At 43.6% G+C, this 26,412-nt stretch overlaps 1 protein-coding gene across 2 annotated transcripts in view; it reads right to left on the bottom strand.

Annotated features, from left to right (window-relative positions):
* Positions 1-1,425: 1,425 nt before the first annotated feature.
* Positions 1,426-26,412, bottom strand: part of SEMA3E (semaphorin 3E) — a 187,174-nt gene continuing 162,187 nt past the window's right edge. For both annotated transcript variants that reach the window (XM_081191629.1, XM_081191630.1), the window contains exons 10-17: positions 26,014-26,158; positions 19,942-20,164; positions 17,603-17,694; positions 16,138-16,179; positions 13,358-13,524; positions 9,845-9,912; positions 6,039-6,178; positions 1,426-4,885 (exon numbers count right to left, since the gene is read on the bottom strand). In XM_081191629.1, coding sequence (XP_081047755.1) covers positions 4,433-4,885; positions 6,039-6,178; positions 9,845-9,912; positions 13,358-13,524; positions 16,138-16,179; positions 17,603-17,694; positions 19,942-20,164; positions 26,014-26,158 — 1,330 coding nt within the window. In that variant the 3' untranslated portion in view covers positions 1,426-4,432. The remainder of the gene's footprint in view (positions 4,886-6,038; positions 6,179-9,844; positions 9,913-13,357; positions 13,525-16,137; positions 16,180-17,602; positions 17,695-19,941; positions 20,165-26,013; positions 26,159-26,412) is intronic.

Here is a 26,412-nt window from a genome sequence, read left to right as displayed (position 1 = left end):
TGTTGTTTTCTTTTTCTTTTATGATTTTTAGAAATGCCTCCAGCCATGGGATGAAGAACAACAATAATAAAGGAAGAGCTTCAGAGTACAGAAAGGGTTTGCCAAGTTGTTCAGTTGGTTTTATTATAACACTTGAAAAGTAACTGGAAACTGAAAGCTTTGTCTTGCTTTTTTCAGAAAACTAATTTGGGAAAGTAAAGGTAAAGGTAAAAGTAAAGGTAAAGGGACCCCTGACCATTAGGTCCAGTCACGGAAGACTCTGGGGTTGTGGCGCTCATCTTGCTTTATTGGCTGAGGGAGCTGGCGTACAGCTTCCGGGTCATGTGGCCAGCATGACTAAGCCGCTTCTGGCGAACCAGAGCAGTGCACGGAAACGCTGTTTACCTTCCTGCTGGAGCGGTACCTATTTATCTACTTGCACTTTGACATGCTTTTGAACTGCTAGGTTGGCAGGAGCAGGGACTGATCAACGGGAGCTCACCCCGTTGCGGGGATTCGAACCGCCAACCTTCTGATCGGCAAGTCCTAGGCTCTGTGGTTTAACCCACAGCGCCACCCGCATCCCTTGGGAATAGTAACAAGCAGCTTAAAGATAGCAAATCCTCCTGGTACATGGAAGGCTAAAGGACTGGCCCATCTCTGTCTCGTCCTCCCTAAGTGCAACTGCACACAGAGGAGCACTTGGCAGGGGCCTCAAAAGATCACTCTCTGCCTTCCTGGCTAGCCACCACTTCCCCAAATCTCTGTAATTGTGAGCTTTTGGGGAGTGAGGCTCATCATTTAGCAATGGCAATACAATGGTACCTCTAGAGATGAACTTAATTCGTTCCGGAGGTCCATTCTTAACCTGAAACTGTTCTTAACAAGAGGCGTGCTTTTGCTAATGGGGCCTCTTGCTGCTGCTGTGCCACTGGCACACGATTTCTGTTCTCATCCTGGGGCAAAGTTCTCAACTTGAGAGGTAACTCTTCCAGGTTAGCGGAGTTTGTAGCCTGAAGCGTTTGTAACCTGAGGTGTTCGTAACTCAAGGTACCACTGTAGATTCCCAACCCCCTTTTTATTGTGCAATTGGCAGCATTAGAAAATGTGCTGGCAAACGAGCCGCCATCTTGCATCCCCATAATGCCCCAGAGCTGGTGTCAAATGGCCACTACAAAAAATAAAATAAATTAAAAAGATAGCAATTATTTAGAGAAAAATATACCAAGTGGCTTTCTTTTCCAGAAGAATGAGGGGAAAAAATACTCTTTGTCTTCTGGGGTGGGGGGAGATTACTCTCATGTTAAGGACACTTTCCTCAACATGTCCAGTTGGATGAAAATTTATGGGAGGATGTACAACAGTGTGTGTTAGCCTATTATCCGAACAGAATGTCAGTCCATGGGTTTCATGACGAGTCCACGCACAATAAAAGGAAATGGAGAATTCTGACCATTTACTTCACATTTAATTAGCCTATAACATAGAGAAGCAGGTATTAGACAGGAATGGTATTCAACATCTACATGGACTTCCGTTTTATTTCAGTAAAAGTGTCTTAATTGGCAAACCCACATTGGCAGACTCTTTTTATTCCACACAGCCTGTTAGTCCATCGGGCGAGTCTCTCTCAAAAGAGCAGAGATGTTGCTCGCCTGGAGCGTTCGCCATAATGCCTGCTCCACGCCAGGTGGCCAGCCTCATGGCTGTAGCGGTGAGCCAACGACAGCAGAACCAATCTCACGGAACACCTGGCAGGATTGCCAAAACTGGACGTCTAACCCCAGCTGGGCAGCAGCGGGGTGTGATGAAGTGCCATAGCCGGGGACACATCTGCAATGCCACTGCTCATGCTAGCCAGGATGGAAGGCGGGGGGTGGCAGGAAAGGCTTGGCTCGGTCCAATGATGTCTAGTGATGGGTGGCGAGCTCAGGAACCTAGGCCGGCTCAGTCCCTCCCTGCAATGGGAATGATCCACTTGGGGGGGGGGTTTCCTTTCTGTGGGCTGCCACTCACACTTCCACCTGCCTGCACTTTCCATAGGGAGGATGTTGAGGTCTGCAAGAGAGGAGGGACACCACTCCAGCAATGAAGGTCAGAGCAGCTGTTTTGGATCGGCTGGAGGGAGACTCAACATTTGGAATGCAGCCTTAGAAAGACGGATCTTGCAGTGGGACTCCATTTATTAGCCAAGCCCCAACGCCAAGGTACAGCTTTCAGCCTGCATCTACTGTAAAAGGTCAGTCCAGTCCAGGTACCATTAGGTCCAGTCGTGGCCGACTCTGGGGTTGCGGCGCTCATCTTGCTTTACTGGCCGAGGGAGCTGGCGTACAGCTTCCGGGTCATGTGACCAGCATGACTAAGCCGCTTCTGGCGAACCAGAGCAGCGCACGGAAACACCATTTACCTTCCTGCCAGAGTGGTACCTATTTATCTACTTGCACTTTGAGGTGCTTTCAAACTGCTAGGTTGGCAGGAGCAGGGACCGAGCAACAGGAGCTCACCCCGTTGGCATCTACTGTACCCGTCAGCAAAATGTGCCTGCTCAGGACTGTCTCAGTGTATGAATAAGAAGATTAATTTAGAGCACTGGTGGACTTAAAAGGACTAATTATCCTGGAGTTACCTTGGAGGAAAGGATACTGCAAGTTTAAACAGCAGTTGGCGCAAATGAAAGCCGAGTGGTGAGGGCAAAACTGATTGGGGAGAGAAAATGAACATCAAGAACATCTGAAACAATGTGAACATGTAGTTTTGCAGTGTTAACTGGAAATTGCCGAAAAAGGAAAAGAAAATAGAGAATATGAACCTTTCTATAGTTTTCCTGCAGTGCTAATAATCTTTTGCATCATATTGAAATTTAGAATCTGTGTACTGCACAGAGCAGAATGTAATGCTGTTTTATTGCCACAAGAGGGAGATCGCATTAGCTTTTGAGAGAGGATGCTTTGCTCCTTTGGTAGGTGGTTATACCGACCTCCCTGAGAGAGGGAGAGAAAACATCTGGCATAATCAAATGGTACTACTTGGCTGCGGTTCAGATGCAAATGGAATCAATCAGTCAAATGTAGGAATAAGTAGCAATTTTCTTCAGGCTTTTAACAATATTGATGGCTCTAAGAACCAGGGACGGGCACCCTGTTCATCATTTCCAAATTAAGAAAATGCATTAGTGTGAGGTGGAGTGCCAAAACGAACCTGATTGTATTTGTGCCGCATCTTATGCGCCTAAGTGTGATCCAGGCTGAGTCCCCTGGATCACAGAAAAAAGATGCGAGCCCTGTGCTGATGGGAGGCGGATTATGGCAAGCAAATCCTTTGTGGAAACAAGCGTGAAGGAGGCAAGGGGTGGAGGAAATGGACTCTTGTGCTAATCTGAACGTAATTTTAGTAAATTTGGAAAATTCCAAATTGGACGTGCTGGGCACACAACACCTGGATCCTAAGAAACCTTTGTCCATCCAGATCAGTACTGTTCACACTGATTGGCAGCAACCCTCTAGGATTTCAGAGAGGGAGTCTTTCTTCCAACCCTCCCTGGAAATCAAACCAGGGACCTTCTGTGTTCAAAGCAGGTGCTGCACCTCTGAGTGGTGGCCCTTTGTCCTAGAAAGATGATTCTTCCTGGTTAAGTTATTCTCCCCAAAAGGGGACACTGGAGTCAGCCTTCAGAATTATTGATAAACGGGACACAGAAATTGAACAGAGATATTTGGGGCACAGCTACAATTAGTCATGATTAACTGCCCTTGGCATCAAGTGGGATTTGAGTTAGCCACAACCAATTCCATTGCTTTCAATGAGATACAATCATTGCTTGCTTTTGCTATATTGTACTCAGTGTCCCCCCCCTTATTTGTTTTTAGTCCTTTTATTTATGACCCTTCATCATTTCTGTTCACAGCCGTGGCTACTGTCACATACTCAAAATGGATTTCTGCAGCAATGAGCCCTAGAAACTGCTCTTCAGAAATGAAATCTGGAGCCTGTGGGACACAGGATATACGCCACGTCGAAAATTTGCAAGGTGTTTGTGAAATGAAAATGAAACCATACATTGTTGCTTTGTGATGCTTTAGTATTTGTGTTCACTTAAATATCCCCAACAACACTCTAGAATATACAGTACAAACATGGTCCATGCTTGATTAATTGGACTAAATGTTGAATACGATGATTGTCAGATTGTCCTTAAATGGAAAACACATTGTGGAATGATATAAGCAGACCAAAGAATTAAGCAGATTTGCTTTTTTTAAAAATGCATCTAAACAGACATGAAGTGTATAACTTACTAAAACACATTTCCCCCCCATTTCCAGTCTCAACGTTTCATATATATATAAACCTGTATTCGTCACTAAATCCAAGAAGGATTTCCCTTTCCTTAGGTCCAAGAAAAAGAAAAGAAAAAAAAGGAGCTTTCTTGAATCCGTGGGATTTCTTTTTCCCATCAAGAGTCAGCAGTGTGCCTGGGAACACGGTAATGGTCAGGTTTGATGCGTGCCTTCTTCTCTTGCGGATTGGCATACTTCCACTTGGATGGAGACATCTTCAGCTTTTTCCTCTTCTTGTCTGTGCACCACACTTTCTCACAATACTCCTCCACTCTCTGGAAGTTGCTGTAGCCTATTAGCTGCAGGAACTCCTTGTACCAAGGCCTTGAGCCCTGGGCTATGCTGCTCTGAGCCGGGCAGGGCATCTTGTGCGATGCATCCTCCTCATAGTCTTTGTTGAACATGTCGTCCACACGCTCTTCTTCCACAACTTCTAGTGTGATTTTTCTTACTGTGTGAACAATGCTGTGCTCCACTGTCTGGCAGAAATACGTCCCGGCGTCCATCCTGTGCAGCCTTAAGAACAAGAGGCCAAAATCCACTTTGAGTACCCTTTCATCAGTCTTCACCTGAGGGTGCGCAACAAGGAAATGGTGTTATTCAGTGGAAATAAAGCAATACTGTAATATCACATGGGTGTGGTTTTTAAAATAATATAATAATAATCAGGAGAAAGGAGGTAAAAAAGTGTAAGGGGAATTAGAAACACTACGACAGGATAACAGAATCATGGAGTTTCATTGGATTTCTGGAAAGCTTATCAGGAGCAACTTGAGTGCAGAAGTTGGAGCAAACGGAAGCATAATTTGTGTGTGTTCATTTCAAACATCTTTGGGTTCGATGTAGTCAAAAACTAATCACCTTAAGGTACCACTCATTTTAATAAGAGAGATCAACTCTTTAACTGAAATCAATGATATTTGGGGTGGAAGTTGATGTGCTCGTGGGGGATCCATGTGTCAGAATAATTATCTATAAAAAATATTATTTATAAAAACTGCAAGAGGTGCTTGATAACACAGCACGAGTGGGTGAGATGCAGATCTTGGGTTTTCCTGGTGGATTACAGGCTCGACTCTAGGAAGAGTGCACAAGCTCATAGCTTGCTCCTCTGACCATGATGCGCATGGCCTGCCTACTCATGTCATGTGTGAACTGATCCACAGAGGGACTGCATATCAAAGAAAACCGCATCATTCCCAAGTACCCTTCCCCACAATCTAAATAAACTGGTTATTTAAAGGCAGTATAAATATTTACAGAGCAACCTTTCCTTTTAATTTAAAATAATAATAATAATAATAATAATAATAATAATAATAATAATAGGAGTTTGGATTTGATATCCTGCTTTATCACTACCCGAAGGAGTCTCAAAGCGGCTAACATTCTCCTTTCCCTTCCTCCCCCACAACAAACACTCTGTGAGGAGAGTGGGGCTGAGAGACTTCAGAGAAGTGTGACTAGCCCAAGGTCACCCAGCAGCTGCATGTGGAGGAGTGGGGAATCGAACCCGGTTCACCAGATTACGGGTCCACTGCTCTTAACCACTACACCACACTGGCTGCAGTAAGCACAACAGAATGTTTCACAATATTGCACAATATTGTGATGATAAGGATATGATGATGGCTGCAAAATGCCATTAATACTGGAGGATGTGAAGTAGACGAGGGGGCCCGTGCAAGAGAGGTTACCCCCCTCCATTCAGTGAGAAAGTACCTCTTCCTTCCGTGCTTCGTGTGCTCTCTGTACAAACCAGATCACTTTGGCCTGCAAGGTCCTTGGTATACATTCAAGGAGAGTGCTGTTGTATTCTATTCCGTATACCAGTCGCTCTTCGGTCTTATCCAGGATGTCTCCTATAAAGAAAGAAAACACACACAAAAACCTGGTATGGTCCTTCACAAATACTCATTTGTCTTTCCCCAGGCCAGCCCAAGCCATTTTGCCATCTGAGATGATAAAGATGGGCACCACCGCATCCCACAGGGCTGACAGCTGCTGCCCACTGCTGGCAGCAGAGAGAAAGGGCTTCAGCTCTTGTGAGGTTTCACCAAAACTCCTGGTCAGGCAGCTGCTAGCAATGGAACCTCAAGGGGCATGACTGTGCCTGGCAAGGGCACCCACTCTTTCTGGGAGACCTGCAGGGGCCTGGGCAGGCAGCAAGAGGCACTCTGTCTGCTGTCTCTCCCAATCTGCCGTCTGAGGCAGGTGGCCCAGGGTGGCACATGATAGGACTGGCCTTCACACCGAGCCCCCTCCAGACTTCTAGGGGAAAAATTAGGCTTCACTTTTCAAACACAAAATAACAAATAACTTCCATTATAACGACTGGTGGCAATTGAGGATTTATCAACGTACGCCTTCCTTGATAAATTTATGATTGTACTGGTTCCCAAGATCATAGGAAGTGACCTTTTGTTTTAAAGAGAATGTTTGCAAATGGCTTTCTGATTAGAAGCAGCCTCTGCTGATGATCTTTTATTAAAAGTGCTAACAAAGCAGTGTCTGCCAAAGGGCTACTTTAGATAATATGTTTTTTATATAAGCATTGCATATGTCTGTGTGACGTGAATGGCACTGCCTCTTTCCTGAAGGAAACGAGTGGTTCTGTGTCTGAGTTACAGGATTTTGCAGAATGTGCATGCCTAGCAGTACTAGCTTTTGCTCTTAGCCCCTCAAAGTGCTCCACAGAGCTACAATACCAGATTGAAATAAAGCACGACACTTGCATCAACAGGGCAGCGGGGCCAGGCTAGGCATGCAAATTTCATCCACTTCTGTCAAAAGGGGGTAATTTATCATTTTTTTTTTCATTTCCCATAAAAGGAGATGCTCTATCTAGTAGAACAGAGATTCATCAGTAGTCTATACTCATACCCCTTGATCCAGCTAAATGCTTGTAAACTGGACTTCTTGCTTTCACATTCAGGAGTTAAATTAAGTCTGAATGGACCACCGCTTAACAACTTGGTGGGATCAAGTCTTCAGCGGCTACCACTGAGCAAATGATTTTGTTGTCCTGAGGCCAGAAATTAGTCATCTGCTGATCTTTATAAATTGCATAAACTTGCCAAGAGAACTTGCAGCCCTTTGCAAAACACATGCCATGCTGAATAGAAGGCTCTTTGTGGAAACAGTCCTCCTTGTAGGCTGCATTTAGTGCCAGAACCATGAATGCCCACTCAATGGTGCTTCTTGAAGAATAGGAGGCCAAAGCAATGTCTTTTGTCTCTATTTTATAATTTGCCTTTCTTCCATGATAAAAACTTCAGTTTTTCTTAGAATTATGACCCTGCTACTTTCTAATCTGAAGGTCTCTTGAGTATCTTACAACCCTATCTAAAATTCCAATGCATGGTGTTGTTTTTTTACAGTTAAATATGACAGTATTCTGTTCAGCAGCAAACACTTCAGAGAATTGCATCAAAACCCTAAACAGTATGGAATTTCCTCACATCACCAGACAAATCTGAAAAATATTTGCGTTGTGAAATATTTCCCTTCCAGATTCTAATCTGCCCTACATGGAGTCACGATTCCATCAAAGCTTTCTCTGGCAAGGTATTTAGCAGGAGAAGGGAGGGTCAAGCTCTTTGGGTCCGGTCACCAAAATGGTGCCTGCTATCTAAATGGTGCACTTGGGAAAGGAATTAAAGAGATCGGTAATTGAGAGTTCTAGGCAGGTTCAAGGATATGAATGCATTATGCTTCTGGCTCCTGCTAGCATTTGTTTCTCTCCAGATTTATTTCTGCTTCATTGCAAATTCTCTTTGGAAACTTCATGTTAGGTCCTAGTACTCAAGATTAACAGAGGCGGAACCATCGGAGGCAAGGGCCAAGTCCAGTAGAAGATGGCTGCTACATAGAGGACAACTGGTAGCAAAGCTGACCCAACAGACAGATGTGAAAACTGGCAGCTAGAGAGGGCAGCATTGCTTAGGGAGACTAGGCAGGTAGAGATACTTAAACAGAGTGGCAGGCACCTGTTAGGCTTGACCTGGAAGGATTTATTGCCAGGCCAAGTTAGGAAGAACTAATGAGTTCGTTTGTCTCTCATTTGCACTGAACGCTAAGCCAAAATTTGGCTTACTGAGAATGAGTAAAAGTGATTCTGGAGAGGAGATTGCAGCTGTTATTCTGCTCCCCAGTTCCTTTCTTGGTGTGCAGTGCTGAACTAAGCAATGATTTGGCTTAGTGCAGGGGCCACCAACGTCCGGCCCGGGGGCCGGATAAGGCCCGAGACCCTCGTTTATCTGGTCCGTGGCGACCACTGCCCTCCTGCCCCCTGCCACTGCCTGCTCTTACCAGTGCGCTGCAGCGCAGCACACTTATGGGTCGGAGGAGCACAGGAAATAGCTTGTGTGCATGCGCAGGGCCCTCCTACGCATGCGCAAAAGCTATTTCTGGTGCTTCTCCGACCCAGAAGTGCACCAGAAATAGCATGTGCACACGTGTATGGGACATGCTCCCCCGCCCTCCAGCCCGCCACATGATCGTAACTGGAGACACTGGCCCGAGGCAAGAAAAGCTTGCCAACCCCTGGCTTAGTGTGTTGTCCAAACCTGTGTTCACGGTTTAGCTTCCCCAGATAAATCACAAGACAAACCATTCTGAGAGCCCATGTCTGCTCCTTCATGCTAAGCAAGTCATGGATTCACTTAGCATTTTAACACACACACAAAATGGCTGGTTAGCACTTAACATTAAGTCATCTCTGGGAGTTGATTTGCTCATTTGCATTAAACCATGCTTTGCCTTAGCATTCAGTGCAAATGAAGGCAATGACAGCCAGATTAACCCACTGGTTCCTCCTAACTTGGCTGGGCTAGAAATCTAGGGCTGCTATGTGTCCCGGACATTACCAGGAATTCACATGCGGAATTGACATCCTGGATCTTAGCCAAGTCAATCAAAAAACTGATCTTCCTAAAACCGGGGTCTTCCTAAAATAAGCTTTCGGGATGTCCTGGTTTTTACTTTTTGAAATATGGCAACCCTATAAAAACCATCCCAGTCTATAAATCCTACCAGTGGCCAGGTGTCCATATTCACGTTCCAGCAGATCCTGACACAAATTTGCATAATTCATCAAGTCTAGCACTCAAAAGGTTTTCTCTTGATAATTTAAGAACGTTTTCTTGGGCCACTGAAAAAGCTTCATGTATCAAAGAACTTTGCCTACGCAATAACCCAAACCAGATCTCCTTGGTTTATACATTTATACACAAACTTGTATTGGCAGACAATCAGGATGATGTACCTAAATTAATGAAATCATTGATTTAAGTTCTCTTAGGGTTCTTCTTGTAAAGGTATGCATTGCTAAATTCCCTGTATTTCAAAGGTGGGGAATCTGTGGTCCCCACGCTGTTTCTGAACAACAAATCCCTTTGTCCCTGGCCATTGGCCATGCTAACTGTGCCAATGGGAGCTGGAGTCTAACAGCCGCTAGAGAGCCACAGGTCGTCCATCCCTGATGTGCTGACTCACTAAAGCATTCTAACACACAGCATGAGAATTACCAAGAAATTGCTGGCCAAAGCACTGCTGAGCTGCATTTCCATGACGGACATCTTGTCTGCGGAAACGTCTAGGGAAAAGTAAAAAAAAAAAAAAAAAAAAGTTTGAAAAAAATACAACTTGTGAACAGCCCTCAAAAACCTTCCCCAATTCCTGTGGGAAATTCATATGTTTGTGTCATATTGAGGTCCTTTAACTGAAAATGCTCTTCTAGGGTCTGGAAGGAAAATGTCTAGTATTTTAGGGAAACCCGTAAGAGGTGCTTACGGAAATTTCATTTCCAGAATCCAGAGTGGCTACAAAAGGTCTCTAATCTCTGCTATGATTAAAGGACCACTCACCCAACCTTTGAGATTGGAGATCCAAACAGCTTATAAATAAACAGGAAACTAGAATATTTGGAGAAGCCTAGGCCAGAACCTTTTCCCCTTACATCTAGCATTCTTTGTAGATAAAGTAATTATCTATTATTAGGTGTGGAAGAAAATTTCATCATGCGAACACCCCTACTCCACAGCCTGAATGGTACAGCCTAGACATAGGTATATCATTGGGTTGAGAACTTGGCTTTAGGCTGCTTTGCCTCGTGGAGGGGACCATCACTCTCATATTCAATGAGCCGCAGGCCCAGGAGTAGTGCTATTCCTGTTTGCAGAGTGCCTGATATAGGTGTGTTGATGAAGGTCATTTCCTTCTTAGTGGCTATTTGGTATGCAATATATCCTGCAGGAGCTAATGACCTCTAGGCGAATAGTGCTATCTAAGGGGTGCTTCTCGCAGTTAGAGATGCTTCTTGCATTTGTGGACTGCAGCAAAGCTAATAGACTGAAAATGGCCATTGTAGGGTCTCCAGTCCCTAGTGAAATTAAGGCCAAGTACATGTAACTCAGCTGGAGGCATTTTCTTCCTGTTACATTTCTTTCCGCCTTCTTCCCCTCTGTCAGTTGCCTACCTTCCCTCTGTGCTGCTAGACAGAAAGTTCAAATAACAGTATATACAATTACACCACACACACATGCCTCATTTGCAATAAACATTGCTATCCAATCAAGGTGCACATGGCCTCGGTCCAGTATACCTGAAGGAGCGTCTCCACCCCCATCGTTCTACCCGGACACTGAGGTCCAGCACTGAGGGCCTTCTGGCGGTTCCCTCACTGCGAGAAGCCAAGTTACAGGGAACCGGGCAGAGGGCCTTCTTGGGAGTGGCACCCGCCCTGTGGAACGCCCTCCCACCAGATGTCAAAGAGAACAACAACTACCAGGCTTTCAGAAGACATCTGAAGGCAGCCCTGTTTTGGGAAGCTTTAATGTTTGATGCATTATAGTATTTTAATATTCTTTTGGAAGCCACCCAGAGTGGCTGGGGAAGCCCAGCAGATGGGCGGGGTATAAATATATTATTATTATTATTATTATTATTATTATTATTATTATTATTATTCATATTTCCCAGTCCAGATGGGGCAATGCACCCCCCATCACTTCCATGTGGGACAGCCAAATTCTACTTGATTTAAGCACATGAAAAAATCTAAAGTTATTCTGTTGAGAATATTTCCCCGGGTGATGTTCAGAAAACGTGACGACAAAGGCAGAACAGTTTTGGCGATTCCCATTTTGTCTTCTACATTTAAACAAAATAATGCGCCACTATTGGAAAAGAATATTTCTAAACTTTGGTCTGGCCAAAATATGAGCGTAATCAAAGTTTGCCTTCATGTCTTTTCATATCTCTACATAATAGTGAAAAACTCTCTGGAAGGGATTTTGTGGGTGGGTCAATCATGTGTTGTTATAATGATGTCATTTGATTGACAGGTGGCCAACCCCACCTTCTTTCTTTCTTCTTCTTTTTTGCTGTTGTTTCCATTGGTCTGGATTGGAAAAGGAGTGGCAGAAAGGGTGTTTAAAGGGGGTTTTAGGGGGGTTTCCCCAGTTAGAAATTTTTGCTTATGCACGTGGGGGCCTGAAATGTAACCCCCTGTATAAGTAGATATCTCCATGACTACACAGAAGATACATAGTGCTAGTTTGGTAACAGATGCCTTGAAGTCTGTCCCAATGATTTGGGAATCATGTATTTTAGGGAAAAGGAAATACAATTTATTCTTTTAGTAGGGCAACCATCATCCTGGACTTGCGAGCTTCACAAGGGCATCTGCTTTGACGGTCTCAGTCTAGGAAGCAGTTTATTGATTTGAAAAACACAACACAAATTGGGTGTGCATGTGACCAATTATGCATTGGTGTGCATTTTTGTGTGAACTGAAAACAACAACAGTGAATACCAATTGTTTTCTTTGGATTGATTTCCGTTCTTCACATGGGACCAATAGGCAAACATTGGACATTTCCTTTTCCATTGAAATTCCCAGACATTCTTATTGGCTTGGCACCATTGCTCTTGAGAAATGGGTTTATCTCCCTCCCCAGTTTTCCAGGCCTGTTTCAATCCTATTCACCTTCCCCCTTCTCCCATCAACTGCTTTTAAGTGGAGGTAGGGGTGTAAGAAAAAATAGGGAGGTCTGATCATGCTTCACACATCTATGACTCTTCAGATTTGAAAGTAGACTCAGATTTCTCTGAATCTGCTCTGAGCAGTCTCTTCCTAATATGTCTGCACCCAATTCATGAAGAATATCTGACTGTAAGTTTCTTTCTTCTACAGCCAGACGTACCTCATGGTTCAATGCCTGAAACTGTTGAAATGAATCAATGCACATTGTTGTGCTTTCTTTCTTTCTTTCTTTCTTTCTTTCTTTCTTTCTTTCTTTCTTTCTTTCTTTCTTTCTTTCTCACCCTTTAAACATTTATTATTCACTATATTGTATCTCCTGAAATACGTTCTAAAAACAAGTGAAAAGAAGTGCAGGGCATCTGACTGTAGAAGAACAACCAAAATCAAATATCATTCTGTACATCACTGTACACTGATAAATTAATTTACATCTCTAAACACTATGGTAATAAACAACTGCCTACGAGGAGTTAATTCAGTTTCCTTGTACAATAAAGCCCCATCTGCACTATAAATTTAAAGCAGTAAGCAGCAATGGCTTCTCCCAAAGAATCCTGGGAACTGTAGTTTGTTACGGGTGCTGAGAGTTGTTAGGAGACCCCTACTTCCTTCACAGGGTTGCAGTTCTAAGAGTGTTTTTACAGTCGGTCCCTCTTCCCAGGCAACTATGAGAATTGTAAGGAAGCCATGGCTGTTTAAAGTGGTATGATTCTTCTTTAAATCTATAGTGTGGACAGGGTGATGGGGGTAAATTTCAGACTCATAGTACCAGAGGGACCTTGTAGGGCATCTACTCCGACCCCTAGCTTGATGCTGGGAATCCAGAGCTGGTGTATTTTTTAATGGATGGCTGCCCAAACTCTGCTAGAAGACCTTCAACAAGAGAGAGAACTGTCAAAGGCACTTCCTAATTCTGGAAGAAATGGAACCATCTCAGCCTGGTATGGAGAACCTATTGCAGAATGCGAATTTGCATGCAAGAAAGGAGTCCCACCTCTTTGCCTGTGTTCCTGTTGGGTAGTATCTGGAACAAGAGATCCCATCCCAAGCACAGTAAGGATCCCTTGCGAGGCAGCAGTCAGCGCAGGCTGTTCCATACATGTCACACTGGTGGAACTTCAGTTGTGCAACGGCGGACTCAGACCCAACATAAATTTGTTGCTGTAAGGAAAGCACCAATATTAGGAGAATGTTGGAAGGCTCCTTCTGTTGAGCCATAACAGCCAGTCCCCAGAGTTCTATAGCTTGGTGGAAAAGGACCAAGAAACAAAGACTATTTAGGGGACCTGTTTTCCTTGAAGGAGCAACGACACCCTCAAAGTGTAACTTAGCTTTGGTGTGGGGAAACAAGAGGGAAGAGGCAATACAATGCCTGCATACCCTCCAACATTTCTAAGGAAAGGCAGGACATTCTGGGATCAAATCAGAAGCCAGGTCGAGAAGGGTTAAAAACATTGTCAAGTTGGAGCTACCACGAGCAAGAGACAATGTCAAGCTGGAGTTACCACGAGCAGGAGATAAGGGAAATTACAGCTACAAATATGAAGAAGAGCCGCTGAAGGGCCATGGAAGTGACTTGAGGGCCTCGGACATAAGGCTACCAGGTTAATGGGCTAGTCTGATGGGAATAAGGACTGACAAAACCCAGAACCAGGAGGAAGGGACGTTGGAAAAAAATTGGATTTGTTTGTACCTTTCTTTTTTTTCTTATTATTAGAATGTTTTATAAAGTTGATGAATGATAGAAAAAATGTTGGAAGAAATTACCTGGCTTTAGCAAAGATGCTTAAAGAATTATGAAAGAATATTATGATTATAAGAAGCTGGTAAGGTTAAGACTTAAGTTTTAAATTTTAAGGTTTATGCCATTATAGAAAGATAAGAGCAAAACAGTTTAGGGTAATGTAATGACAGAATTTTATGAAACATGGAAAGGAAAGGATTTGCTGGGATAATTAATAACTAGGATACAAAGGAAGGGAGGAGGAGGAAGTCTAAGAAAGAAGGCTATGATAGTTAAGGGTCTGAAAATAATGAATTTGTTTTTAAATGTTTTTAAAGGTTAGGGTTTTTTGTATTTTTGTCACTTTTTTGATTTCTTATTTTGAATTCCCCCCCCTTCCTTTTTCTTCTTTTTTACATGGTGGGAAGGGGTTTGCTTTTTTCTTTTTCTTTTTTATTCTGTTAACTATTTTTATTCTTTGTATTCCCTTCTGACTCTACTTTGTTTGTTTGTTTTTCTTTTTGTAATATTTTGAAAACTTTAATAAATATCTTGTAAAAAGCACACACACACAAAAATCAGAAGCCAGGACGGCTTCTGTAAATCTGGGACTGTCCCTGGAAAATAGGGGCACTTGGAGGGTCGGGTTCCTGTGTTTCCCTAACTCAGGAGCAGGCTTTGGCCTCTCTCTAGGGCAGGGTGGGGCAGTTCAGGCTGACAGAATGATGTCTTGCCTAAGCTCATCTTGGTCACCTGCACATCAGCATATCATCTTCAGAACCCCCCAGAGAGTTTTCCATTTTGTGGCCACGCTAGAATGTGCTGGAACCACGGAAAGGCTTTGATACGATGCCATGATATATATATTAAGGGAGATAGACTACAGAGTCTGACCATTTTTGCCTTAAAACACTTAAACCCTCAGGTTTCTTCAGTGAGCCGTGCTAGATTTATCAGCTCCTGCATTTTCATCAAGTTCCCATTTCTCTCATGAATCAGGATGGCTGCTTGCTTACTTTGCAGCCGATGTGGGACACAACATTTAAAACAGCTTAAGACAAGTGGGGGGCAGGGGGATACATCTGAATATTTCATAGGGAAACAGTGCATGAGAATGTCTTGATATTCAAAATTCCAGCATCACTCCATGGAAACTCATTTTAGATGGCATATTAAGTCACACCATGGTAGCAATGACATTTTATTATCAACACAGAGGCATCCTCCCTCTTTCTGAAGTGAGGGGAAAGACGGCAACAGCAGCCGTAATGATCAATGCCAGTAAAAATATGATGCTGTGATCCTAATGTTATTTAATGAAATTATGCTGGTTTTTAAAATGTTTACATTTATGTTTGCCTCCTTAAGCACATTTTGGTTGGTCTAATAAAGGTATTGCCCTAATACGGATTATTATTATTATTCATTGTGTTGTGGGCCAATATTGTGACCCTAACTTTTTATGTACCCCAACAATGCGGTGTGTTTATCTGTCGGTTCTTCTGCATCCACGCTTTGGAGATTCGCAACTCCTGTAGAGACGTGGGTTGCTCCTGAGCATGCCAGCCTAGCACAAAGGCTGCTAAGGTGTTAAAATGAGACCAGAGCAGGGAATATTGAACTAATACTGCAATGCAGACAATGAGGAGAGGAGTACACACACAATTCCTTGCATCTTAGTCTGGGATTCTGAGTCTTTTCTCTACAGTCTTTTCCAGACTGTTGCCTCAATCTAGTGACAGGTAAACCCGTCCGGCTTACTAGTAGTTTGTTCCATCTTTATCAATTTTCTTCAACAGGTTTGCCTCCTCAATAAGAATGGGGCTATAGAGATCTGTGAAACACCTATAAGATAATCATCTTGCTTATTTTTGCTTCCAACGTCCTTTCACTTCCTTCAAAAATTCTTTTAGTCATTTCGCCAGAGCATGACTCTCAAAATTTGCTCTGAATTTTGCTTCATATGAAACTCAGTGGGAATTCTAATTTATATGTGGTATACATGATCACAGTCCTGAGTCATGTAGTCTTATACACAGAGCAACACTCACCCTTTTGGAAGAAATCTCCATGGATATAACAGGAGCTGGCACCTGAAAGTAAAGAATTTTCTTTTATTTAGGAAACAGACCAGCTCTGTAGATAACACACACACACACACACACACACACACACAGTGAAGTTGAGATAGATAGATAGAATGATTAACAAAATGTTTATTATTTATCTATTTATGAAGCTTCTGCATTCATCAGTAGCTCTGATAAAAATGAAAGGGTGCTGTTGCCAAGGCAGCAGTTACAGAGCTTTGAGGATGGAAAGGCTTCATCTGCTAAAGATAAGTGATGGTGGTACTGTTCTCCATTTGGCGTCAAATGTGTCCAGTGTGTACATTCAGAAGTTATCCCTCTGTGCTTACATCGTAGGATCAGTTGGCATCTCTGTTGCAGTTATGGGTAAGTCTGACAGGCTGCGGTTCTCAGAACTGAGGTTTTTGGCAACTGGTTGCTCCCTGTTTTTTGGACAAAATGGCAGATTTCTGGTTTCTGAAATGTGTGTGTAGGTCGGCAGTAGTCTTACCTACATAGTGGACATCACAGTAGTGTATATATTGCTTTAGTGATTAACAAGTTCTGATGCATTTGTAACTATATTTTGACAGAGAATGAAAAGCACTCAAGTTATTTACAGGTGCTCTACCAATGTTGCTGAATATTCTGTTCCACAAAGTATAATAATAACCTGGACATCATCATCTCATTGTCTGGGAGACAGGGATTATGACACCTGGTGTACAGGCATGGATTTCTGAAGAAAGAAAACCAGATATTGAAACAAGGAGAGCAACAAAGAATTCAAAGGAGTGTTGAGGGTTGCCCTTGGGATTATTATCACCTGGTGGGAAACAAGAAGGCACAGGAACATGGAGGCCGTGCACTGACAGCTTTCTCAGACCACCAGTGTCTTTCATAGAATCAAAATTCTAATGATCTCAAGTAGGAAATGTGTTTGGCTATTTACATGGCAGTTTTGTGTTGGAGCTCAGGCAGAAACCATAATCAAAACCATATATTACAACAATACACTGCAGCTTGGTGTGCTTTTTCATCATCATCATCATCATCACATTATTATTATTATTATTACCACCACCACCATCATCATCTCCAAGACAGTTGTTAAAGGCAATCCTAGAATCTGCACTGGCTTTCCCCAATTCTTCCCCATACCCCCCAAACATTGCAAAATTCAGCAGTTTTCATAGTCACAGTCCATACACTCTACTAGGGAAAATGTCTTGGTTGGAATGATTTTCAGTTTTATACTGATGGTACAATGTTACCAGTGCAGATGATACAAAGGCTAATTTATAGGCTTTATAGCTGAAATTCTGTGCTCATTCAGGGCGCTTAAAACTTATTTACTCCAATGAGCTTTAAGTAGCCTCATGTGTGTGCAAGACTGTGGTCTCTGCGGTTTGGTGGATATGAAGTCAGACCGAAAATAATACCTTACTTTGAACACTTGCAGCTCTTCAAGAATCACTTCTTCCATCGATTCTGTGTCCTGGTTGTAAATTGTAATGACTTTCAGTACAATCCCATTATCTGCAGTTGAGTTTCAGAGAGAGAGAGAGAGAGATTGAAAACTCAGGACTGGTAACCATATTTATTTGTACACCAGTAAAGTACAAAATGTTTCCAAACAAATATGACCAAAAGAATTCTGAAGGGAAATAGAATATGATTTTTCATCCACTCTAAAATATGAAAATACAAATGGCCAGAGACAGAAGTTTTCTTCCTCCCATCTGTGAAGTAATAATAATAATAATAAATTTTATTTGTATCCCGCTCTCCCCAGCCAAAGCCAGGCTCAGAGCGGCTAACATCATATAAATAAGACAATATGCATAATACAATATACAATATGCAAATAAAATAACATTCAACATTCAGTAAAATAATATAAAATAATATTAAATATCAGCATTTCAAAATTAAACAGAAATCCACTCAACAATTACAATAAGTAATTTCTAAACTCCAATCAATAAAACAACAGCAAACCACAATGCACAACATAATACAGTAGATTTGGCTGAGAGAGTGGGGCCCAATATGACCCCAAAAGCTTCTGGCTGAGTGGAAATGGGACTTTCTCTTCCTACCCCAGCTCAGAAAAATCATTTGACAGCTCTGTAAGGTAGGTCACTCATGAATATCCTACAAAAGCAGACCCTCCAAGTGTCCCTATTTTCCAGGGACATCCCCGATTTACAGAAGCCATTCCATTTTCTGATTTGATCCCAGAATGTCCCACTTTTCCTTAGGACATCCCTATTTTCATTGGAGAAATATTGGGGGTATGGAGGTATCCAACTCCAGAGCCATCTGAAGGGAAGTTTTTTAATGTTTAATGTTTTATTATGTTTTGTATATGTTGGAAGCCACCCAGAGTGGCAACCCAGTCAAATGGGTGGGGTATAAATAGTAAAGTTTGTCTTCTTCTTATTATTATGGAATAGGATGTTCCTATTTTCATCAGAAAAATGTTGGAGGGTAGGCAAAATGTGAGGTGTCAACTCTGCTACAGCCATGCAACTGAATTTGTGGCGAAGCTGTGATGTGAACTGGTGACCTTCCTGACTGACCAGTATCATTGATGGAAACAAAATGGCAACAGCATATAACAGGCTTGTATTATTATTATTATTATTATTATTATTATTATTATTATTATTATTATACTGACCTATACCCAGAGGTCTCAGGGCGGTTCACAGAATAAAGTCAAAATAAAACCACAAAATACAGCTCTAGGATTATTTGACACAGGCAATTATCCTAAAAGTCTTAGGAACAATGTCACCAGAGTGGTTTGAAGATCACAGCTAAGGTCCCTTTACAAGAAAGGAGTTGTGGAAGACAGCAGAGTTCACCGCTTCTAAAAAACTTTTAGTTAGAAAACACAGCAATAAATCTTCAAACTGAGAAAATGGCCCCATTTAGAAGTCTCCTGCGGAAGGAGAGGCCTGAGGAGGAAAGAATTCTACCCCAGCAAAGAGCGGACTGAGTTTTAAAGTAATTGGACACTAAAGTGATCTGACAAGCGTATAAACTATGTTACTCCCTCACAACTCACAGCATGCAAGTACTCAATAAATCGGAATCATGCCCAGAATTCATACTGCTCAACTTCCAACAATTTGTTCAAGTGCAGAGCGGAGAAGCCACATCTCAGCTAAATCGAGACCTCCAGAACATCTGGCATGAGGGACCCCAGGAGCCAAGGCTGCAGGAGGGCAGTGAAATGAGGAGCCAATTGCCCAATGGCCATGATGACAGAAGTGTGGCCCTGCCGATCACAAGGAATTATATCTGAAGAATACTAGCCTCATTGCTGGGCAACGGACATGCATGCCCTAGTACAGGGGTGGTGAAGTTGTGGGACTCAAATGGCCACTATCCCAAGGCAGCATGGCCAATGGCCAGGTAACACAGGAGTTATAGTACTACAAAATCTGGAGGGCCACGGGTTTGTGATTTTAAATCTCTCACCCAAGAATACTTGCCCCCAACCTGGATCTTAGGCATCCAGGGAATTCTCTCTCTCTTTTTAAATATACTGTAACTTTTCCTTTAACCAAAATACAAAAAAAAAAAAAACCCCAAGAAGTGAACATTGACTAGGGAGAAAGCAGAGCGTGAGCCTCAGCTGGGAGCCAGAAATTCAGGCCTGCAGGTAGCCAAGGAAGACTGCTCAGAGTTCACCTAAGTGCATGGAAGATGAGTTGGAGAAGAAAAGAAGTGAAAGTGGGTGCTTTTAACCCCTTCCTTTTCTTTTTCATTTACCTGTCCCAATAAATAAGACATCGTACTGCCCGTCTTCTGCTTCCACTCTGTCTACGACTATTTGTTTGAGGTTGTATTTCCCATCCGTCTTCACAAGAACTGGTCTCTTATGAACAGGCCTAACCGACTGATACATCAGTGGGTGACTCCTAGCAAAACGGATTGCTTCATCCGGATAGTCTTTGGTGCTCACGTACAGACCTCCATTCACTTTGCTGGCACACTAGGAAACACAAAGTAGATTACAGTTATGATGCCGATAGCCATCCATGGAAGAACACGGAGCTAGTAAAAGGTGGACCCTGCTTTATTTTGTAAGATTAAGACTGCCCTCGTATACACATTTACTAAGGTACAAGCATCACTGGACAGATTGGGATTCACATGCACTGCACAGCATCCAGATTTTAGCTAAGATCAAATGATATCTTTTGCAATAAGCATTGCGGTTTGAGAAAATACATGGAATAGATTAGATTTCTAGGTTTTTTTAAAAAGGAGTAGATAGAAAGTTGCAACTGTGAACTTGTGATCACTTTGGAAGTTGGATAATGCCAAAGCTGGAAAAAAAATGTAGAAAACAAAGCAGCTGCAGAACTTGAAGATTGAGGGATTTGTTCTGACCTGTGGAGAGTAATGATGTGTTTCAATGACTTTCCCTTGAAATGTAACTTCTCTAGCAGTCTGTCTCTCAAATGGCTTTCTAAACATCTCTTCTCCAAGAAGAGTACAATAGTTGATGGGACAGATTCAAAACAATATTGTTAAGAGTTGTGGTGCCAGGGTTTGTGGGTGCAAGGCTCCCTTAAATCCCTGGGCCTCATAGGTGTTAGAATTTAATGAATGCTTGGAGAGTTAAACTGGAGGTCAGACTCTGAATAGCTGGACTCAGCTTCATGTGTTCAGGAGATCACCTGAGGGGTGGGCCATTAACAAAGTAGAGATGGGTCATTGGCAAACTAAAGACTCTGTGCCAGCTGGCAAATGGGTTGAACCCCTCCCTGAGCTCTGAGATGGTTCACAGAGACAAAGCAGAGTGGAGAGTTTAGGATTGCCATTGGGGATGATGTGGGCTGGAGGAAAATAGTTGCAGTCTGTAAAAATGCGGCAAGCTGGAGAGAGGCTGAGCCACATCCAGAGTCTTTTTGAATCCAAGGCTGCTGTGGCCATGGCAGAAGTCAGACCCTCTTGGAGTGTAATGCTGGGAACCCCTCTATCCTGGGCTCAGGTATGTGTGCAAATAAACCATATATCATAAAGGCACCACAGTCTCCGCAGTGCCTCATTTCCAAAGGAAACCTGAATCCTTAATAAGTGCTTGGAATCTCGCAGAGCTCGGAGATTGGGGTGCCGTGCAACAATAAATTATATTGGTCTGATAGAAAAAAAAGAAAGATGTTAAGTGTTCCATTTCTTCAAACATGCAAATGCTAATGCTGGTTTTTTTTTTTTTTAAGAAAAGAATCGGTCAGCAATATTTGATTCCAATGCCTAGCTTAATTTCCTTTGATTTACACCCATAGCCTTGCAAAAGACAGATGTGCTGACTGAGCACCCCTCAGTGTTGGGAAAAAGCACCAATGCAAAAGCCAGCTGCAAGTGGCTGGAATGCAAAACAGGATGTTGTTGTCTCGAGCTGTACTGTTGGAGAAAAGGGGGAGTCTATTCTCTGTACTGAGCACCGGATGTTAGCTCAGAGTGTCATCTGACCTGTGCTGGAAGTACAGGGGCGGAGCTGTGACTCTTCTGCTGGAGTCTGGAGGGTACAGACACTTTTTCTCTGTACTGCTGAATGACAGGAATAAAACATGTAAATAGGACTCCTGTCTGTCTCATTTCCCCTCCCTGGGGGGAATGCAAGGGCAGAGAAGCAGAGGGTGTGTTCTCCTCACGTCTAACGAGGAGAATCGCCGACTTGCGACCTTGCCTGCCGGGAGACGCAGACGGAAGGTCAACAAGTATCTCACTCAGTTTGCCCGGGGAGGCCAGTTTACCTCTGACTGTGAGCTGAGATACTGACATAGCTATAGCACATGCCAGTGTTTCTATCCTCACCCCAAACATCTTATAAAATACAACCAGGGGGTAGGATTCAGCCCCAGCCATGCATGCCAACATTTTCTCCTGCAAGAGAGGGGTACTGCTATGGAACTCCTTTCTGCACATCAGGAAAGTAGAAGATTATACATCAGCAATTTGATGTTTGCTTCTAGGGCAGAGGAAGCTGTTGACCCCCAGACACTGTTAGAATCCCAACTCCCATCAGCACCAGCCAGAATGTTCAAGAGTCAGGGGCAAGAGGAGTTGCTGTCACAAGTTTAAGTTCACTAACTGTACTAAAATAGGCACGTTTTTATCCTGAAAAGGAAGCTTTAAATTAGTCGATAGAAGTAGCTCCTTATAGAGTCCTCTCTTCAAAAGTTACCTTGTGCACTTTAATTAGAACCATTTAAGGTTTCTGCTAGAAATATTTCAGTAATCATTTATTTCCTACATGGCTGTTGAAAACAGTGTGGTTTTAAGAGATGGTTCAAGCCCAGCCACAGTAGCAGGCTCTCCCTATTTAAATTGGATTTTCAATCAATAAAGTGAAATAAAATACTCTTTATGTTTACTGGAAACATTCAGTCTCAACTTGCGGCAGGGGCTGTGATTGACTCTAATAAACTCCTGCACTTGTCAAATGGGGCAGAGTTTATTTTCCTTTCCCTGGGTCTTGGCTATGCCCTGGCGTATGTGCTCAGCCTCGGTTTTGAAGTGCATTTTCTAATCAGCCAGCAGTGGGATTTTCATCATAAAAGCATGTGGCTTTCAAGCAGGAACTCGGACGTCTGGCTTCCCATGTGCAGCTGCAAGCCAATGAAACAGAAATGCCAAATCCCGTTGAAAAGTTCCAGCTTGAGCAAGATTTGAGAATGTATTATTTAGATGGATTTAAAACAAAAATATATGTGTAAATCGCTTCAAGGCTAACTTAGGCCATCAGCACATTTTGGGCGGGTGTTTTATTATTTTTGGGGTTGCTTTGTAGTGCTGCGTTTGAAAGCACCATGCTGGGCATTAAGCAATTAAGCTGACTGTTTAGAGAGATGCCAACAGCAACAGGAGAGGCTCTGCGAAGCTCTAGCAGGGATTTGCCTTAGAATGAACCAATGTTTAAGATCCAGTGCAGTGGTGTGCGGTCAGTGGACTAAGGGGGGGGGGACAGGCGTCTCCCCTAAATGTTCCCAGTAAAGTAGAGTATTAAAGTATCAAAGCCTGGTGCCTCCTTCGCAAAGCCCAGGAAGCTTCTGCCTGGCTTAGGGAGGCAGGCGCGATGCTCCAATGGGGTCAAAGAGCCCTCCCACCACCTCCCCAAAGCACCCCTGTCTTTGGGAAGGAGGCAGCAGGGATCCGGCATTCTGTCAGAAGCCTGCACCCTCCTCCCCAAAGCCTGGGAAGCTTCTGCCAGGTTTAGGGAGGGAGGCGCGATGCCCACACACATGATGTTGCTCTCCCACATCACCCTCACAACCTGGCACCTCCGGCCCTCACTGTTCCCCTACAAAAAATAAATAAAAAATCATTGCATGCCACTGATCCAGTGGCTCAAATACCATTTCCCCCTGTTCATTTGCACCAAGTCTCTGCTTACTCAAAGGAGAGGTGTTCTGACTGAGAAGGCAGTTGCTGCAGTGGAATTTTAACTGGCCAAAATAAGTAAGTTAAGGAGTGTGCAGTCATCCTTTCCTAAGTCAAAGTACCGTATTTTTTGCTCTATAAGACTCACTTTTCCCCTCCTAAAAAGTAAGGGGAAATGTGTGTGCGTCTTATGGAGCAAATGCAGTCTGCACAGCTATCCCAGAAGCCAGAACAGCAAGAGGGATTGCTGCTTTCACTGCGTAGTGATCCCTCTTGCTGTTCTAGCTTCTGAGATTCAGAATATTTTTTTCCTTGTTTTCCTCCTCCAAAAACTAGGTGCGTCTTGTGGTCTGGTGCGTCTTATAGAGTGAAAAATACGGTATTTTATGTCCTGTTCCCACTTCCAGGTTTGCAGCCAATAATTCCCTTAACTACACCCAGTGTTGAGAGGGATGCGGGTGGCGCTGTGGGTAAAACCTCAGCGCCTAGGACTTGCCGATCGCATGGTCGGCGGTTCGAATCCCTGTGGCGGGGTGAGCTCCCGTCGTTCGGTCCCAGCTCCTGCCCACCTAGGAGTTCGAAAGCACCCCTAAGTGCAAGTAGATAAATAGGGACCGCTTTATAGCGGGAAGGTAAACGGCATTTCCATGTGCTGCTCTGGTGCTGGTTTGCCAGAGCAGCTTTGTCACACTGGCCACGTGACCCGGAAGTGTCTGCGGACAGCGCTGGCTCCCGGCCTCTAGAGTGAGATGAGCGCACAACCCTAGAGTCTGTCAAGACTGGCCTGTACGGGCAGGGGTACCTTTACCTTTACACCCAGTGTCATGATAGAAAGGGAGAGAGTCCCATGTAGATGTTCCCCACCCCAGACGAGCCCTAGTCACCCACAACATCTAGGAGCTCTGACAGGCCCCTCCAAATCAGACACCATGCCAGGTTAGAACAGAGGCATGGCAGAGCGTGGAGGGACCTCTGCTCTAGCTACATGCTGAGAAACTGGCTTCTGCTTATGGACCTTCTTTTCTGGGCCAGGGAAAGGGCTTATCTCACTTAGGATTTCTGCCAGTGGGAGTCCCACTGATATGAAGCAGGTTTTGCCCCCTCCAGAAGCAAGCTCCAAGTGCAATGAATGGCAGCCCTTTGTTCATATGGGGGAAAGCAAAGAGGGATGACTCACCTTGCAGCGAGTCATCTGGAGAGACCGGGGAATTATGTTAGAATGTTGTTTATTGATCATAGCTCGGCTTTTAATACCATCCTTCCGGACATTCTTATCAAAAAGCTGGTGGAACTAGACCTTTCTTCTACCATCTGTGACTGGATTAAAGACTTTCTGAGGGATCTGACACAAACAGTGAGGATTGGGCCTGTTACATCTACCTCCCTGAAGCTCAGCACTGACACCCCGCAGGGATGTGTGCTGAGACCCTATGTGTACTCATTGTATACATATGATTGTATTTCATCTGATCCATCCATTGTATTTATTAAGTTTGCAGATGATACTACTAAAATGGGTCTAATTACAGGTGGAGATGAATCAGCGTACAGGGGGGAGGTTCAAAAAGTAACTACATGATGCTTAGAGAATAACTTGCACCTAAATATTAGCAAGACAAAGGAGATGGTGTTGGACTTTTGGAGGAAGAGAGGGGAACTAGCCGGGGGGGGGGGTTGTGTGGAGAGAGTCTCCTCCTTTAAATTCCTGGGAGTTTACCTTAGTGAAGACCTCACTTGGAAAAACAATAGAACTCAGGTGGTTAGGAAGGCCCAACAGAGACTCCATTTTCTCAGCGTCTTGCGAAAGAACAATGTTAAACAACAATTAATGACCCCCTTCTACTGGTCCACAATAGAAAGTGTCCTCTCATATTGTATCACAGTGTGGTACATTGGCTTGACAGCCACAGACAGAAAGTCTTTACAGAGGGTGGTGAACACAGAGGAAAGGATATCAGGGGCTGTCCCCTGAGCCCGCTAGATGACATCGCAAGGGATCGTTGCCTTAGGAGAGCGAGAAAAATTCTCAGGGACAATTCACACCCCGGCCAGCACCTCTTTAATCTTCTACCCTCAGGCAGGAGATATAGAAGTATAATCAGTCATACCAACAGGCTAAAAAACAGTTTCTATCCATGGGCTATTAGGCTGCTGAATGGAAAATAATATAGTGCAACTGACTTTCGGGGTTGGTGTGTGTGCGACAAGCACACAGAGTGCAATGAGATTCAGTGTTGGGAGGGAGGGAGGCTTGGTTAATTTCATTGTACACAGCTTGTACATTGACAATAAAGGTATTATTACTATTGAAGTCAGAGGTATGTTTATGGGCCAACCGACCAACTGCCCCCGGCAACTCCAGTTCTTATCTACAAGATTTGTCTGCTTTTTGTTTCAACAGTGCTCTATTTTATGACATTTGGGGGATGGGGGGGAACCTCTCTCACTTACTGATCCAGGCCTTGGGTATGGCACTTTTCCTTCATACACAGACCAGTGATACTCAGGTCCCTCTTTATGGGCATATGGTCCATTGAAAGCTGCCCGGATGCTAGCCATGTGATAGACACATATAGCATATCCTCGGAATATGTTGCTGCAAAACAAAAATCAAGAAAGACTCTGGTAACCTCATGTTCACATTACTGCACTACACTTTACATAGGACTTTCCTTGAAGGCAGTGCAGAAGCTGCAGCTGGCACAGTGTGTCACTAGAGGGCTGTGCAGGGTGTAGCGGCCATGACACACCAATTGTCCAAGAATGTCATTGGCTGCTGATATGCTTCTGGACCCATTTATATGCTGACATATAAAGGTCTTGAAGGAATGGGTTTCCCAAACCCAAAAC

This window comes from Podarcis bocagei (genome assembly GCF_964188305.1).
Source record: "Podarcis bocagei genome assembly, chromosome: 4".
Classification (NCBI taxonomy): domain Eukaryota; kingdom Metazoa; phylum Chordata; class Lepidosauria; order Squamata; family Lacertidae; genus Podarcis; species Podarcis bocagei.
This window is presented reverse-complemented; position numbering and strand designations above follow the sequence as displayed.